The 17,372-nt window shown below is 33.8% G+C and overlaps 1 protein-coding gene across 1 annotated transcript; it reads left to right on the top strand.

Annotated features, from left to right (window-relative positions):
- The first annotated feature begins 15,010 nt into the window (after positions 1–15,010).
- On the top strand, positions 15,011–16,450 carry LOC139885735 (glyoxylase I 4-like). Its single transcript, XM_071869489.1, has 3 exons — positions 15,011–15,291; positions 15,726–16,060; positions 16,175–16,450. The coding sequence occupies exons 1-3, from the start codon at positions 15,110–15,112 to the stop codon at positions 16,267–16,269; spliced, it is 612 nt and encodes a 203-aa protein (XP_071725590.1). The 5' UTR covers positions 15,011–15,109; the 3' UTR covers positions 16,270–16,450.
- Positions 16,451–17,372: the final 922 nt, after the last annotated feature.

Below are 17,372 nucleotides of genomic sequence, written 5' to 3'. Positions count from 1 at the left end.
CACTATTTGCTACAGTAAAACACTATTTGCTACAGTAACACTATTTGCTACAGTAAACACTATTTGATGTCGACGAACTAGCAAACAAAAACGGAAAAGGCGGCCATGCGATCGCATGGCAAAAACACTGAAAACTCATGCGATCGCATGAGCTACAGTAAATCGAAAAGTAATATAAATACGCAGTTCGTTCGACGAATTTTTTTCAAATTAAACTCTCAATATTTTTATTTATATTATAATTATAATTTTAAATTTAAGTTTAATAATAATAAGTTATATACGAGGGTGTTTTAATTCGGGTTTCAAACCGCTTTAAGCTAAGGAAATATTAGGTATTATTCGGGGTATTGTTCTTGAATCCAAGGCCAACCATACAGTCGTCTACCATCATTACGTCTACGCAATTTGCCTACAATATTGAATCGCAATATTGAACTGTGAGTTATAGTCTCCCTTTTTAAATACTTTAAATATTTTTGGGCTGAGAATACATGCAATTTATTTTAAACGCAATAAGACACAAGTACATACAAAATTCTACACTGAGTTAAACCGAAAATCCCTTAGCTTTGGTAACTAGTAGCTGCCAGTACATAGGATATGGACTGGTGGGCGCGAATAATTGTATATGGATCCATAGGGCTTGACATCCCCGTCCGAGCTAGAGCGCTAGCCTTTTAACGGACGTATGTTATTTGAGTTTAAGACACGTTGGTTTGCGTGTATTAAAACGAATGGGGTAATTATCACTATATCGTTAAGTTTAGTTACCAGGGTGCTCTGTTACGTAGAATCTATTGATAAACTTTTGATGAAATCTTGTGGTCTATCTTTATATATGTTTATGACTCGAGCAATTAAACCTATAACTCACCAACATTCGTGTTGACTTTTTAGCATGTTTTATTCTCAGGTCCTTAGAATGCTTCCGCTGTGATGTGCTTGTTGCCTGCATGGAGTCTCTCATGCTTTGTACAAAGTTTATTGCATTCAAAATAAAACTGCGTTGTGTAATAAATAATTGGACTGTGATGTCAACCTGTAAATTAAAGACTTATGTATTTCGGGGTTTTGCTTATACCTAAGCACTCGCCCACATGTTTATAACTTTCTATGTTTAGAAAGTCACTTATTTTAATGAATGCAATATTTTATCAAAACGTATCATATAGAGGTCAAAACCTCACTGTGGAATCAATGATTAACGTGCCGCGTCAATAGCGATTTTGACGGGTCGTTACAGTTGGTATCCGAGCTTGAGGTCATAGGGAACCAGAAATTACATTAGTGTGTTTAACTGGTAATTGTTAGGATGCATTAGTGAGTCTGGACTATGACCATATTTGTTTTTACTGATTTTTGCTTATCATTTGGTCAAAAACATTATATGTAATATATTTATATGCTAACGTAATTGTTGTTTCAATTATGTGATAGATGACTTCTTCTAATCCTATCATTTTGTACGACTCGGAATCGGACACTGAATCTATTCTATCCACAACTGAAAAGGGCGTTCAAATACCTATTAAAGAAGAAAGTGTGTTAGCAGGGGAATCTCAACTCCCGGTAAACCCAGAGGAGGTTCCAGCTCCACCCAGCTTTAGTTTTCCGGAGCCACAGTATCGTTGGAATCCCTGGAGTAAAAGAGGATCGTCCATTTTTAAACAAATATGGACATTGGTCCAGATATACCGCCGACGGGCGGGTTGTGCCGATTACGCCTGGCAGATTTCGGTTCATGACCACCGGTACATATTCTTGCAGTTCGTCGTCATATTCTCCTACACATGACTCAGACAGTTCGTCATCAGACGAGATCAGTAAGGAGGAGGATTTCGCTAATGAAATAAAAGAGATCACTAAGGAGAAATTCCAACTTGCAATAGATAATAAAAACAACCACAATAATAAAATGTCCTTAGTTATTAAAAAAGAACAGGACCATTCGATCCGTAACCACCCTTATTGTATAAAACCCACTGAGGTAACGGGTACCTCAAAACCCCAACTAAAAATAAAATACACTGCCAGAATGTCTGTCGGACCATGTGCACACAAACAATTGGCAGAGAGAACCAAATGGGAAGAAGTTTCTGATAGTTCTGAATGAACGACCTCGCAACCATAAATCTTCCATGCTCTATTTTATTGCTTATGTGTGCTACTCTATCTTGTTATGTAAAATAAGCATATGTAAAATATCAGTATTGTATGGTATTGTATTATTTTGGTTTATTAATAATAAATGCATGGAATGATTATTTGTATTATTACTACTTCTTATTATTATTATTACATAATAATGTAGTAACTCGCTATAATTTTTCATAGTGGAATATTATTAGGATTTTAGTAGTTAATTCCTTGTACTAGCTATTATGTATAAACTTAACGGGTAGGTAATACCCTAGAAATAATTATAAAATGCTCATAAGAAGAAAAAGCTTTTATAATAATCGGTTCATATTATTAATATGCTACGATTAATTATTGACAACTCATTTTACCTATAATATTCTATATGATTAAATTATATCTGTTGTGTTTATTGAAGAAACATGTCTCAAATGTCGGATGCTGAGTTTGAGCAACTAGTCGAGAAACGTGTGAATGAAAGAATTGCTGCAGCCGAGGCAGCAAAAGCAACAGCCGAAGCAGCAGCCAAAGCCGCAGCCGTAAACACAAACTCACGAAACGGATGCTCATACAAAACTTTTCAAGGATGCAAACCACAGACGTTTAGTGGAACCGAGGGACCAGTCGGTCTAACCCGATGGTTTGAAAAGATGGAGTCCGTTTTCAAAATCAGTAATTGTGCGAACGGAGACAAGTCAAAGTATGCTTCGTGCACGTTGCAAGATGGTGCACTTACTTGGTGGAACAATTATGCTAAAGCAGAAGGAATAGATACGGCATATGATATCTCTTGGGAAGAACTGAAAAAGATGCTAATCGAGGAGTACTGTCCTCGAAACGAGATCAGAAAAATGGAATCTGAGTTACGTAATCTGAAGGTTATCGGCGCGAATCTCAATAACTATGAAAAGCGTTTCATGGAACTAGCCTTGTTGTGTCCCGAATTGGTGCCAAATGAGAAACGAAAGATAGAAATGTATATTGACGGTTTATCGATCAATATCAAAGGAAATGTTACATCGTCCAAACCGAATACGATGCAGGAAGCCATGACAATGGCACACCAACTCATGGACCAGATCACAGAGAGTTCGATTAAGGCACCAATTACCGAAGTCAAGACAACTGAAGGAAAGAGGAAATGGGAAGACTATAAGGGCAAAAGTACTCATCTGAAGAAACAAGAAACTTTTAAAGGTAAACAAGATGGGGCAACTGCAAGTCCAAACTATAAGGGACCTCATCCGTTCTGCAAAAGATGTTACACACATCATGCAGGCTATTGCCAAGTGGTCTGTGATAAGTGCAACAAGAAAGGACATGTGGCGAAAGATTGTTATGCCACCGTTTCTGAAGTAAAGACAAAACTGACCGATGTCAAGAAATGTTTTGGATGCGGGAAGTCTGGTCACTTTATAAATCAATGCCCTGATAAGGAGAAGAACAAAGAACCCGCGCGTGGGAGGGCATTTAATGTTAGTGCCAGTAAAGCACGTGAGGATCCTAATCTTGTCACGGGTACGTTTACCGTTAATAATCAACTAGCTTCTATTATGTTTGATACGGGTGCTGATAGAAGTTATATGTGTAAAGACTTTAGTTTTAAACTAAAATGTGCATCATTACCTCTAGACGATAAATATACTATTGAATTAGCTAATGGTAAACTGATAAAAGCCGATAAAATTTGCCATGGTTGCGAAATGAATCTCGCTGGTGAAACCTTCAAAATTGATTTGATACCCGTAGAATTAGGAAGTTTTGATGTAATCGTTGGCATGGACTGGATGTCCAAAACAAGAGCGGAAGTTGTTTGCGCTGAGAAAGCAATCCGCATCCCTCGTAAGGATGAAACGTCATTAATGATTTATGGGGAGAAGAGCAACTCAAAGCTGAACTTTATCAGCTGTATGAAGGCCCAGAAACTTATAAGAAAAGGTTGTTATGCTATTCTGGCACATGTAAAGAAGATCGATACTGAAGAAAGAAGCATTAATGACATGCCGGTTGTAAGAGAATATCCCGGAGTATTTCCAGAAGAATTACCGGGGCTACCTCCACACAGATGTGTAGAATTCCAGATTGATCTCATACCAGGAGCTGCACCTGTAGCCCGATCTCCATATAGACTTGCACCTTCAGAAATGCAAGAATTACATGACCAGTTGCAAGAATTATCGGACCGTGGATTTATTCGTCCTAGTTTTTCACCTTGGGGTGCTCCTATTCTGTTCGTCAAGAAGAAGGATGGATCTATGAGAATGTGCATAGATTACAGAGAATTAAACAAATTAACGATCAAGAATCGGTACCCATTACCGAGGATTGATGATTTGTTTGATCAATTGCAAGGATCAAGTGTTTATTCTAAGATTGATCTACGCTCCGGATATCATCAACTGAGAGTGAAGGAAGAAGATGTTCCTAAAACCGCGTTCAGAACCCGTTACGGTCACTATGAGTTTCTAGTCATGCCTTTTGGATTAACTAATGCTCCAGCAGTATTCATGGATCTAATGAATCGCATCTGTAGACCGTATTTAGACAAATTTGTCATTGTTTTTATCGACGACATATTGATTTACTCGAAGAACAAGGAAGAACATGAGCAACACTTAAGACTGGTACTAGAGATACTCAAGAAAGAAGAATTGTACGCAAAATTTTCGAAGTGTGATTTCTGGTTACAAGAAGTACAATTTTTGGGCCATGTTGTCAGTAAACATGGAATTAAAGTTGACCCCGCCAAGATCGAAGCCATTAGTAAATGGGAAACACCGAAGACTCCAACACAAATTCGCCAATTCTTAGGTCTTGCTGGTTACTACCGAAGATTCATTCAAGATTTCTCTAGAATCGCCAAACCCTTAACTGCATTGACTCAAAAAGGAAAGAAGTATGATTGGTCCACAGAACAGGAATCCTCATTCCAGTTATTAAAGAAGAAGTTAACGTCTGCACCCATTTTGTCATTACCGGAAGGAAATGATGATTTCGTGATCTATTGTGATGCTTCACGCCAAGGTTTAGGATGTGTATTAATGCAGCGCACAAAAGTCATCGCATATGCCTCACGACAACTAAAAATTCATGAAAAGAACTATACGACGCACGATTTAGAACTTGGAGCAGTAGTTTTTGCACTCAAAATATGGAGACACTATCTATATGGCACCAAGTGTACAGTGTACACCGACCATAAGAGTCTTCAGCATATTTTTGATCAAAAACAACTCAATATGAGGCAACGTCGCTGGGTAGAGTTGTTAAACGATTACGATTGTGAAATCCGTTACCACCCCGGAAAGGCTAATGTTGTAGCTGATGCCCTAAGTCGAAAAGAAAGAGTAAAACCTCTTAGGGTCCGAGCTTTGAATATTACAATTCGTACTGATCTCACAAAGCAAATTCAAGCAGCACAGTTAGAGGCTTTAAAAGAAGAAAACGGAAAAGGCGAAATAAGCAAAGGGTTAGAAAAACAACTTGAAGAAAAAGCCGATGGAACCCTGTATTTTGCTGGTAGGATATGGGTACCAAAACATGGTAACCTAAGGCAACTAGTACTGGATGAAGCACACAAAACGAGGTACTCAATTCACCCAGGAAACGGAAAAATGTACCACGATCTCAAGAAGTTTTATTGGTGGCCTAATATGAAAACAGAAATTGCTACTTATGTAAGCAAATGTTTAACGTGTGCAAAGGTCAAAGCTGAGCACCAAAAGCCGTCAGGATTACTGCAACAACCAGAAATTCCGCAGTGGAAATGGGAAAGAATAACCATGGATTTCATTACGAAATTGCCAAGGACTGCAAGTAGTCATGATACTATTTGGGTGATAGTTGATCGTCTAACTAAATCAGCTCACTTTCTACCAATAAAGGAGACAGACAGTATGGAGAAATTAGCACGCCTATATTTGAAGGAAGTAGTTTCCAGGCATGGTGTACCCATCTCTATCATATCTGATCGCGACACCCGATTCACATCACGTTTCTGGCAGTCATTACAAAAAGCATTGGGAACTCGATTAGATATGAGCACCGCTTATCACCCACAGACAGATGGTCAAAGTGAAAGAACAATACAAACATTGGAAGACATGTTACGGGCATGCGTGATTGACTTTGGAACCAGTTGGGATCGACACTTACCGTTGGCAGAATTTTCATACAATAACAGCTATCATACGAGCATCAACGCAGCGCCATTTGAAGCACTTTACGGTAGAAAGTGCAGATCTCCTATATGTTGGAGTGAAGTAGGAGAAAGACAACTTACTGGACCAGAAATTATTCAAGAAACCACCGAAAAGATCATTCAAATACAACAGCGATTGAAAACGGCCATGAGTCGCCAAAAGAGTTATGCTGATGTAAGAAGAAAACCGCTAGAATTTCAAGTGGGCGACAAAGTCATGTTGAAAGTGTCACCCTGGAAAGGCGTTGTACGATTCGGTAAACGAGGAAAGCTAAGTCCTAGGTACGTAGGACCCTTTGAAATCACCGAAAGAATTGGAGCAGTTGCTTATCGATTAAAGCTACCGCAAGAACTTAGTAGTGTTCACGACACATTTCACGTGTCAAATTTGAAGAAATGTTTAGCTGAAAAGGATGTCGTAATTCCTCTTGACGAAATACGAATTAATGATAAACTCCATTTTATCGAAGAACCTGTTGAAATCATGGACCGTGAGGTCAAACAATTAAAACAAAGCAAAATACCGATAGTTAGGGTTCGTTGGAACGCAAGACGAGGACCCGAGTTTACTTGGGAACGTGAAGATCAAATGAAGCAAAAGTATCCACATTTGTTCACTGATATCGCTCATGAAACAGGTACTACTCAAAATTTCGGGACGAAATTTTCTTTAACGGGGAGGTACTGTGATGACCCGAAAAATTTCTACTAATTTAAACCAATTCTCTTTATGATTTAATATTATGTAAATATACATATATGTATGTATATATATATATCATAAGATGTACAAGTAAAAACGACTTTCCTACAGTAAAACATTAATTGCTACAGTAAAAATGAATTTGCTACAGTAAAACACTATTTGCTACAGTGAAACCGTATTTTGCTACAGTGCTACAGTGAAAACGAGTTTGCTACAGTGATTTGCTACAGTAAAACACTATTTGCTACAGTAAAACACTATTTGCTACAGTAAAACACTATTTGCTACAGTAACACTATTTGCTACAGTAAACACTATTTGATGTCGACGAACTAGCAAACAAAAACGGAAAAGGCGGCCATGCGATCGCATGGCAAAAACACTGAAAACTCATGCGATCGCATGAGCTACAGTAAATCGAAAAGTAATATAAATACGCAGTTCGTTCGACGAATTTTTTTCAAATTAAACTCTCAATATTTTTATTTATATTATAATTATAATTTTAAATTTAAGTTTAATAATAATAAGTTATATACGAGGGTGTTTTAATTCGGGTTTCAAACCGCTTTAAGCTAAGGAAATATTAGGTATTATTCGGGGTATTGTTCTTGAATCCAAGGCCAACCATACAGTCGTCTACCATCATTACGTCTACGCAATTTGCCTACAATATTGAATCGCAATATTGAACTGTGAGTTATAGTCTCCCTTTTTAAATACTTTAAATATTTTTGGGCTGAGAATACATGCAATTTATTTTAAACGCAATAAGACACAAGTACATACAAAATTCTACACTGAGTTAAACCGAAAATCCCTTAGCTTTGGTAACTAGTAGCTGCCAGTACATAGGATATGGACTGGTGGGCGCGAATAATTGTATATGGATCCATAGGGCTTGACATCCCCGTCCGAGCTAGAGCGCTAGCCTTTTAACGGACGTATGTTATTTGAGTTTAAGACACGTTGGTTTGCGTGTATTAAAACGAATGGGGTAATTATCACTATATCGTTAAGTTTAGTTACCAGGGTGCTCTGTTACGTAGAATCTATTGATAAACTTTTGATGAAATCTTGTGGTCTATCTTTATATATGTTTATGACTCGAGCAATTAAACCTATAACTCACCAACATTCGTGTTGACTTTTTAGCATGTTTTATTCTCAGGTCCTTAGAATGCTTCCGCTGTGATGTGCTTGTTGCCTGCATGGAGTCTCTCATGCTTTGTACAAAGTTTATTGCATTCAAAATAAAACTGCGTTGTGTAATAAATAATTGGACTGTGATGTCAACCTGTAAATTAAAGACTTATGTATTTCGGGGTTTTGCTTATACCTAAGCACTCGCCCACATGTTTATAACTTTCTATGTTTAGAAAGTCACTTATTTTAATGAATGCAATATTTTATCAAAACGTATCATATAGAGGTCAAAACCTCACTGTGGAATCAATGATTAACGTGCCGCGTCAATAGCGATTTTGACGGGTCGTTACAGAACCTTTCTATTGGAATAGCAATGTTTGACCCTATTATCAGATGTTCAACTTTTGGGCTATCCAAGTTATTGAGAAAGAACACTGCTGTTAGCCACGACTAGGAAGCTCGATAAAGAACTTCAGGTAACATAGGTATTGAGTGGGTTTATTTCCAGATTCAAACATATAAAATCTTGTCCACGTTTTGGTTAAAACTATATGATCAAAGTTTGTTTTGTAATGATAGGCATCCGAGAAGAGGACATATAATGGAGATGATTTACATGGGTTTGTACCATAAACTATGTCCGCAACGTATTAGTAAAACGATGTTCATTTAGGAGAAATGGCTATCGAACCTTGACTTCATGCGTAATATGCCAAGTTTTGATTGGATCATGATATGGTTCGATTGAAATAAATCTTTCAAACAATTTACCATTCATTAATTTTTATCTGATTCTACTATTTTCGTTACATCGTGTTGCTTAATTTGCAGAGATGTTGGCAGAGCTATCAAGAAGATAGATAAATGCAAACATAACACCTGATCCCAATATTGAATGGTGAATGATGGTACAAAACTAGCACAAATTATTATGTTTCTGATGTCATCTTTTATAATTTAATTAAATTATATACTCAATCCATAATATCTAGGTTGCGGAATCAGAAGGTCAAGAAGAAAATGTTGTAACATATTACACTCTCAAGGTTTGAATTAAATTGTTTCTTACATGAATGAATATCAAATTTTTGTAAATCTAATGTAATTTGTTTCTTATGCAGCTGTTGGGGTTGGATTTTCGTCCAAATACCATGGTAAGGGATCAAATGATAAGTGGGTCTGGATGGCTAAAGAAGCAATTTACAACTGCTAGAACCAGTATATGCGATCCCCAAATCACGGTAATTCCATATTGACCTTGATGTACCATCTAACTATCCTATATGATATCTCTAATTTTACTCTATATATATCAAACAAAATATTGATATTCATGCAGTGTTTTAATATCTTATGGAAGTAATTAGGTCACGATTTGATAAATTGAAAAGTTTTGGTGTCGGATTAATACTAATAAATACCCAACCCTGAAAATGTTGATCTTTTCATCCAAAAAAAATTCGAATCAAAGTGATTATTGACTTGGTTTTATTTGTGTGACGATATTGAATAGTGAGTAAGTATGCTCTTGATGTCGTTGATGGGATTTCGGAGTATGTATTATAACTTTTAATTCTTTATTTTTTATGTACTAACCAAAATTTTAATTAATTTTTTTTTTTTTGGTTGTATTTAAATTCTAATATGGTTAATTCAGGGAAGTTTTGAGAGACTGCTTGTCAATTCAAATAGCTGATGTGAAAATACTTTAAAGATTTGCTTTCAACTAACAAAATTATGAATTTTAATTGAATATTTATGTTGTTTGTGAAAAAGTTAATAATGATGTAGGTTAACTCACTTTGACCCATTAGAGATAGAAGTTGTTATGGTTGAAGTTGCCATCCACCTTTGAATAAATCCGGTGTTTCAGAGTTTTGATTTATGTGTTTTATGATATTGTTTCATAAGAATATGAAGATGGTTTTGTATCGAATGATTATAACACATGTAGAGAAGTTGTCACTTCCTATTCCATATGTTCTCCATTAAGAAAGCATCCATGGATACTCCAAGGGCTCTCCATTCACAAGGGTAAAATGTAAATAAACCTTATATTTTATAAGGTTTTAACTGTTTTTGTCGGTTGAATGTGATTTGAGGCTAGCCGGATTCAACTGTGCTCTTTTTCGTGGTAAGTTTCGTTGTTTCTTCTAATAAAATATGATATTACTATGGAATGTGCTAAATGGTTACCAATTCTCGGATTTTGACCTTGAAATTAGTATCCTTAAGCTGATTAACCTCAGACACCCTATGAATCCGGTTAAACAAGACATTTGTATGATTACATGCAGTGATTGTTACTATCTTTGATATTAACGCATTAAGTACCTATACTCACTTTAAAATGGCTAAATTAGAGCTTAGTTTTAGTGATTGTTTGTGTATTTGTTATATCAATATATGACTAAACTCACCTAATTGCAACACAAATTGATGCATCACTTGCACATAATATTCACTTAGTTTTCTAATTTGTGACATTTTGTTTATGGAATAGGTGCTACTCATAGCAAGTGGGCAATGTCAAATTGCAGCGTCAGTTTCCACCATGTATGTTGTTAATTTTGATGATATTTGTATGTTGTAATTTGTGACAACTTAAGTAACCGGTTAACTGATTACATGTCAGAAAAGGGTCTTCAAGGAGGGTGTAACTTCGACTATAAAGCATCCCGTTAATCTCATCTCTTTCGTTCTTCAAGCTTCAATATCACCGATTGATGATACAGAATCAATCCTTTGAACTACCCCGCATTCGCAACATTTAAAGTTGTGTATAGATTCTGACTTTTTGTTGTGTACTTTCTGCTAGTCACTAATTTTTTCATATATAAGTGGCAATAGCTAAGTATGGGTGCTACTATTATTTCCCCACCTTATCGAACAATCTCGAATAACCTCAAATCACTCCTTTAAACAAAGCTAGAAAATGGATATGACTGATAGGATAAACATTAAACAAGTGATATTTTTTGATGATATAAAACCGTGTACAGGAAATGAATATAGGAAATTAGATTCAGGGCCCAAGACAAAAATCATAACAGACTATAAAATATAAACACTATGTTTGATTCTGGAAGACCAAAATTTTGACTCGAGGTGGAGATTCAAGCTGCCTTCAACCAATTCCTGTTTTAATCTTCCTAATGTCATCAATAGATAAGGATTTGTCAACCACGTAAGCCAATCTATGCTTCCTTTCTTCCAACGATTCGAAATACAATCAAAACTTTTTATTTGTGTTTCGTTTGGCAACGAAGCACTATTGAGCCGATTTTTATACCAAAAGTGTAACCAATGCAGTTCTTTCAAAATGTGTAACCCATAACATCCTAATATTTATATCATTTACCCCAGTAACATCCTAAAATTTATAACTAACATGTCTACATTAAAATAATTTTTCTTCCATGATCCCGCGAATCCGCGGGTCTTAAGCTAGTATATCTTAATTTTTGCTGTGTTAGTTTTTTATGATTAGTTAGATTTTACTTTTTCATTCATTGCATGTCTTTGGTATTTCACGGGTAACAGACAGAAATTTAACCTGTTAACAGGTACGTACATGACATCATTCAATTTTACTGTCGCATATACTTATAAACATCCACATTTGTTTTTATAATTTACCAAGTTTAATATTAAATCACATTTCAGCCCCACGAAATCGCGAGTTATAAATTAGTATACAGATAAAATAAAAAATAAAAAACCTCTATTAGACTATGCCTTAATATGTATCCTCCGTATATGTTAAGGAATAGTAATGCCTTTTTATAGCAGGATATCTATATATTGATATATAATCTTATTAATTTGAATCCAACAGTTGCTATATGAGGATTCTTTATAATTCAGTGGACACTTTTCTTCCATGTAGTTTTTTAATAAGATGTTTAGAAAATATTGATTTTGTTATAATATATAAGAGAAGAGAAAAGAAGAGATAGAGATAGAGATGATTATTTAAATTTTAAATTTGATTCACCGTTTAAAAAATTCAAGTTTCCCTTTAACTAAATTATAATAATAGCATATTAGTAACATTAACATATTCCAAATATATAAATACATTTTATCATCACAATCACCACCATCTGAATGTCACTTTCAAGGTTTATATTTTAACCCGTTTAGGTAAATTTTCTTTTAATGGAACTCCATCCATCTCTAAGATTTTTATCTAAATATTTATATCACTTACAAATATTGCTTAATTTGAAAAACACTAATAAATATTATTTCTCATTTTAGAAAGAAAAAATTGACATTAACTAAACATTATTTCTCATTTTAGAAAGAAAAAATTGACATTAACTAAACATATCATAAATTCAACAAAAATCATTAAGAGCCGATATTTACTAAACGAATAGCGTAATAAATAATAATATGGGTTATGGTTAACCATTAATTGCAAAGTTAATTTTGTTCAATATAAAACTACATATTTTCAAGAATAAATTGAGTCACCGAATTTAAGTATTATAAGTACGTTATAATATAATAATTATCACTTTGAATGCGTATCTCTTAAAGTTACGTTTATCATTATACTAAATAAACTACAATATAATCTATCAGTCTTAAAAAAATGTGCACCATGCGGTTCATATGTCTCAAATAATTGTTTACATATAAAAAATAACTATGTAGCATTGAATATGAATTTTTAACGTCCGATTATAAGTGTCATGTGTTAGACTTTTGAAATTCATCTTTTTCAATTTCAATTTTAAGTATTTTAGTGTGTGTTATATGATCATATTCACTGACAGATCGAGAAATTCGTAACACACGAGACAAAAAATTACAACAATAACTATAACATATCAACTTTACTATTAAAACCTGAACAAAATTAAGCTTAATTACAAGAGTAAAAGTGCACAAATAAGCATAAATAGCACATAAATAGTCACTAAACTGCACAAAAACTAACTAAAAAACTGCCCAAAATCTTTCTAAAAAACTGCATAAAATCTACTTAAAAGCTATTCAAATAATACACATTTGACATTTCCTTCACAAAAATGCATCCTTTCAATGCGTTGAATTACATATTCATCTTTAACGTTAATGAAAACTTATATTTCTACCATACAAATTACACAGGTATATGTTGACTTTTGAAATTCATCTTTTTCGATTTTAATTTTAAATATTTTGGTGTGTGTGTTTTAGTTATATATACTTGTATCAATTATTAAATTTTAATGTGTTTTATTGTTATAAATATTAGATATTGCATAATACAAATTAAAACATTTAAGAAGTTGTGATGTGGTCCAGCGGTTGGTGGTCTGCCTCCTTTAGGGGAGGTCAAGAGTTCGACCCCCGTTGGCTACATATTAAAAATACAATTTCATCTCTGTCATGAAGTATGCACTTATGACACCTTTCTCATATCGTTTAGGGGGTAAAGGAGAGGGGGTTTTACTTGGCCGTGCCCTTAGATCGGTTTCAAGGTTTCCTCCCGGGCAGCGATGGGGGCGAGGTTATTATCGCTGCATCGCCAAAGTCGAAACGGGAGATGATCGCAACGGGTGGTTTAGACCCCTCGGGTGATCCCAATCGCTAATATATATATATATATATATATATATATATATATATATATATATATATATATATATATATATATATATATATATATATATATATGGGCAGGATCAATGGGGAAGTAACCAATCGGGGGGAAGCGGGGGGAAGTAAAAAAAAAAAATTCATTTTTTTATGGAATTTTTTTTCCGGCATAAAGATCACACGAAAATATGAACATTTAGAAGAGACACTTCGTGATGAATGTTATTATTTAGGCGGAAAAACGATCGACAAAAATAACATTCAAGATAATATTGTTCGTGAAGAATATGAACGTTTTTTTTCTTCATGTTTTGTGAAGTAAAATTTAGCCCGATTTAGAGTTTAGGGTTTAGGATTTAGGGTTTAGGGTTTAGGGTTTAGGGTTTAGGGTTTGGTGTTTTGGGTTTATTCCATAAACCCAAGACACCAAACCCTAAACTCTAAACCGTTCGTGTTAAAAACTCAATTTAAATCCTAAATCTAAACCCTAAACCCTAAATTTCTAAACCCTAATATCTAAACCCTATAAACCCTAATATCTAAACCCTAATATCTAAACCCCAATAGCTAAAACCTCAACATACGCTCGAAAAACACGATAATTGTTATATATTACTTCTTCGAGTTTTTTCCCGCCAAAATAAAAACATTTATCACAAAGTGTCTCTACTAAATGTTCATATTTTCATCCTATCTATAATGTTCGTGAACAAAGTTTTTTTAAAAAACGAAAAAAAAAGTTTTTTACTTCCCCCGCTTCCCCCCGATTGGTTACTTAAAGTCAAAGGTTGAAAATAAAGATTTTCAATAGTCAAAACATAACATTTGTAATAAGATTGATAGAGTATAAATTTTCTTGATTTTATCTTTGTTTATTAATTTCAATCATTCATATGTTAAATAAATTGAGTTGAACGTATCATGCATATAAATGAAAAATAAGTTGATGAAAAAAAAAAAAAAAAAAAACATTTGTATTTAACGACTCGGTTTTATTTTTTATCACATTGAAAGCATGCTCCTGCGCGTTTACTACTCCATTTTATATATGCAACTAGAAAAAATTCATGTAGTAGTACTCCGTAAAAGAGAAGACGTGTTGACACGTAGGATCCGCTCGTACGTACAAATATCTTATCTTTATCTACAGCCCCTCTTATTTCCTCTATAAGTAAGTGAGCTTTTCAACAAATTCATATATACTCACTTGTGCATTTCTGTACTAGCAATCATATTAAAACCATTTTAGCTTCCTGTTTTTCATTATTTAATATTTAATTAATATAAAATTTAATCTAATAGCTAAACAAGTTGTTATGGAAGGGGGTCAAGATACATTGTTTGGTTCATCATCTTCATCTCAACAATTGCCTCTTTTATCTTTGAATCACGTCTCGTTTAGATGCAAAAATGTTCGTACGTCTGTTAAGTTTTACAACGACGTTCTTGGATTCGTTCTGATTAGACGTCCTTCCTCGTTCGATTTTGAAGGCGCTTGGTTAGTCCATCTTTCAATTTTTATTTTTTTTATCTTTCTTTATTCAATGTATCATATGTGTACTTAACTATAACTACGTTACATTAAGTATAAAAAATAAAAAATAAAATATTCACTCTCTTTTAGTTAAAGTGTTTATTTTAAAATGCCCAACATTACCCACTAAAAAGTGGACACTTTTTTATACAAAAAGTATAAGAAATATAAATTTTTACACTTGTATTAGGACATAATTGAAATTATATGTTGCAATTAATGATATATTTCCTTTTAAAGCTATAAAAATACAAGTTTGAATAGTAGCTAAAGCTACACATTTATGTTACATGGACAAATTGAAATGAAAATTTATAGTTACAACTTTGAAATTAGATATGTTACTAAATTTTTTCTACAAATTTTCAAAGTTTAAATTTGTTCATGATTTAAAATAGGTTGTTCAACCATGGAATTGGAATACATTTGTTAGAAGTGGAAACCACACCATCAAAAGGAGGAGTAATTAATCCAAAAGACAACCATATTTCGTTTCAATGCACGAATATGGATCTCATAATCAATAAACTCGACAAATTAGACATTAAGTATGTGACCGCATTGGTTACAGAAGGCGGTGTAGAAGTGAACCAACTATTTTTTCATGATCCAGACGGAAACATGATCGAAATATGCAATTGTCATGTTCTTCCTGTACTTCCCATAACTTCACGCCCCATCAACAAGCTTACACCAACACAAGAGATCAACCAAATTGAATCCTCATTCCACGGTATGTTAGTTATATATTAACTTAGTTATATTTGTGACATTTTCATTTGCATAAGAAAAAGAAGTTAACTTTCTTGCAAATTTGATTGATTTGGGGATATATTTATATATGCAGATATGTTAAGTACTAATAGTCGCTCTTGTGGTGAAGATCATGAAGCATTGATGATGGAGAATTTGTTAATAGACATGATGGGTATTTCCATTTAAGTACAAAAATGATGTGAGTTTAATTGAAGATTCTTTAGGTGAATTCTTGTATTGTTTCTTTTATAAGGAGAGCAAATGAGCAATGATCTTATGTATGTAAGCTCTTTTGTAAAAATTGCATTTTGCTTGCTACACTATATTATATAGTCCATAATATAAATGTGAACACATTGAGTATCAATGTAATATGGTTGATTCTTGAATCAAAATATCAAATTAAACATATCGAGTTATTTAGGTTCCTGAGATCTTCAGTGTTCACAATTGTATGAACGTGCCATTGTTTAACACCGGTTGAAACGTATAGTTACAATGTCACCATGTCTTGTTGTGATTAATTTGTTCTTGTTAGAATGGACGATTACTACACAAATAATGTGAGTTTTGGTGTTGATTTCTTCTTATATGAAAACGATGTTATGTAGTTATGATGATTGATTTTGGTTGACAAAGAAATGATATGAATGCTGTTTAGATTAGTTGGGGTAAATTTGTACTTTTGCATATTTAATGATATGTAAGACCACAAAGAAAATATGTAATTCACTACTTCCTTCCTCGGTTTCAATTTAATAATCTTGTTTTCCTTTCAAAATGACTCAAATAAATAGTTCATTTCTATAAATATATCAAAATAGTAGCGTAAAGTTATACCCTTACTTTATGCATGCAAAATAAAAATTGTATGTAAAAAGTTAGTAAAACTGTATAGTAGACAACAAAATACTATACAATAATGAAATTTTTTAGACTGTATGCATTTTGAACTGAGAAGAATGGAGTATAAGTGAGTATAAAAGATTAAAAGTTTGAGATTTAGTTCAATTTTTTTAGCCAAAATTTTATTAATAAAGACTACCTAGTGAGCAACTAGGTTAGCCTAAACATTACAACACCTTTGAAGTCAAACGTTACAATTTACAAACAACTTGTCTTTATATTTTAACCATCTAAAAGAATAAAAACGAATAGAATCAAATAATACACTTTTCTTTAAAACTGTTGAATAAGACGCCTATTCCGTATCTTCGTAGGAGCCAAGTTGTAGACGTGATGACGACAAACAACTTTGTTTTGTGTGTTGTCGTTGCTCGCCATCCATC

This window comes from Rutidosis leptorrhynchoides, chromosome 1, assembly GCF_046630445.1.
Source record: "Rutidosis leptorrhynchoides isolate AG116_Rl617_1_P2 chromosome 1, CSIRO_AGI_Rlap_v1, whole genome shotgun sequence".
Lineage (NCBI taxonomy): Eukaryota > Viridiplantae > Streptophyta > Magnoliopsida > Asterales > Asteraceae > Rutidosis > Rutidosis leptorrhynchoides.
Note: the sequence above shows the minus strand (reverse complement) of the source record. Positions and strands in the feature narration are given on the sequence as shown.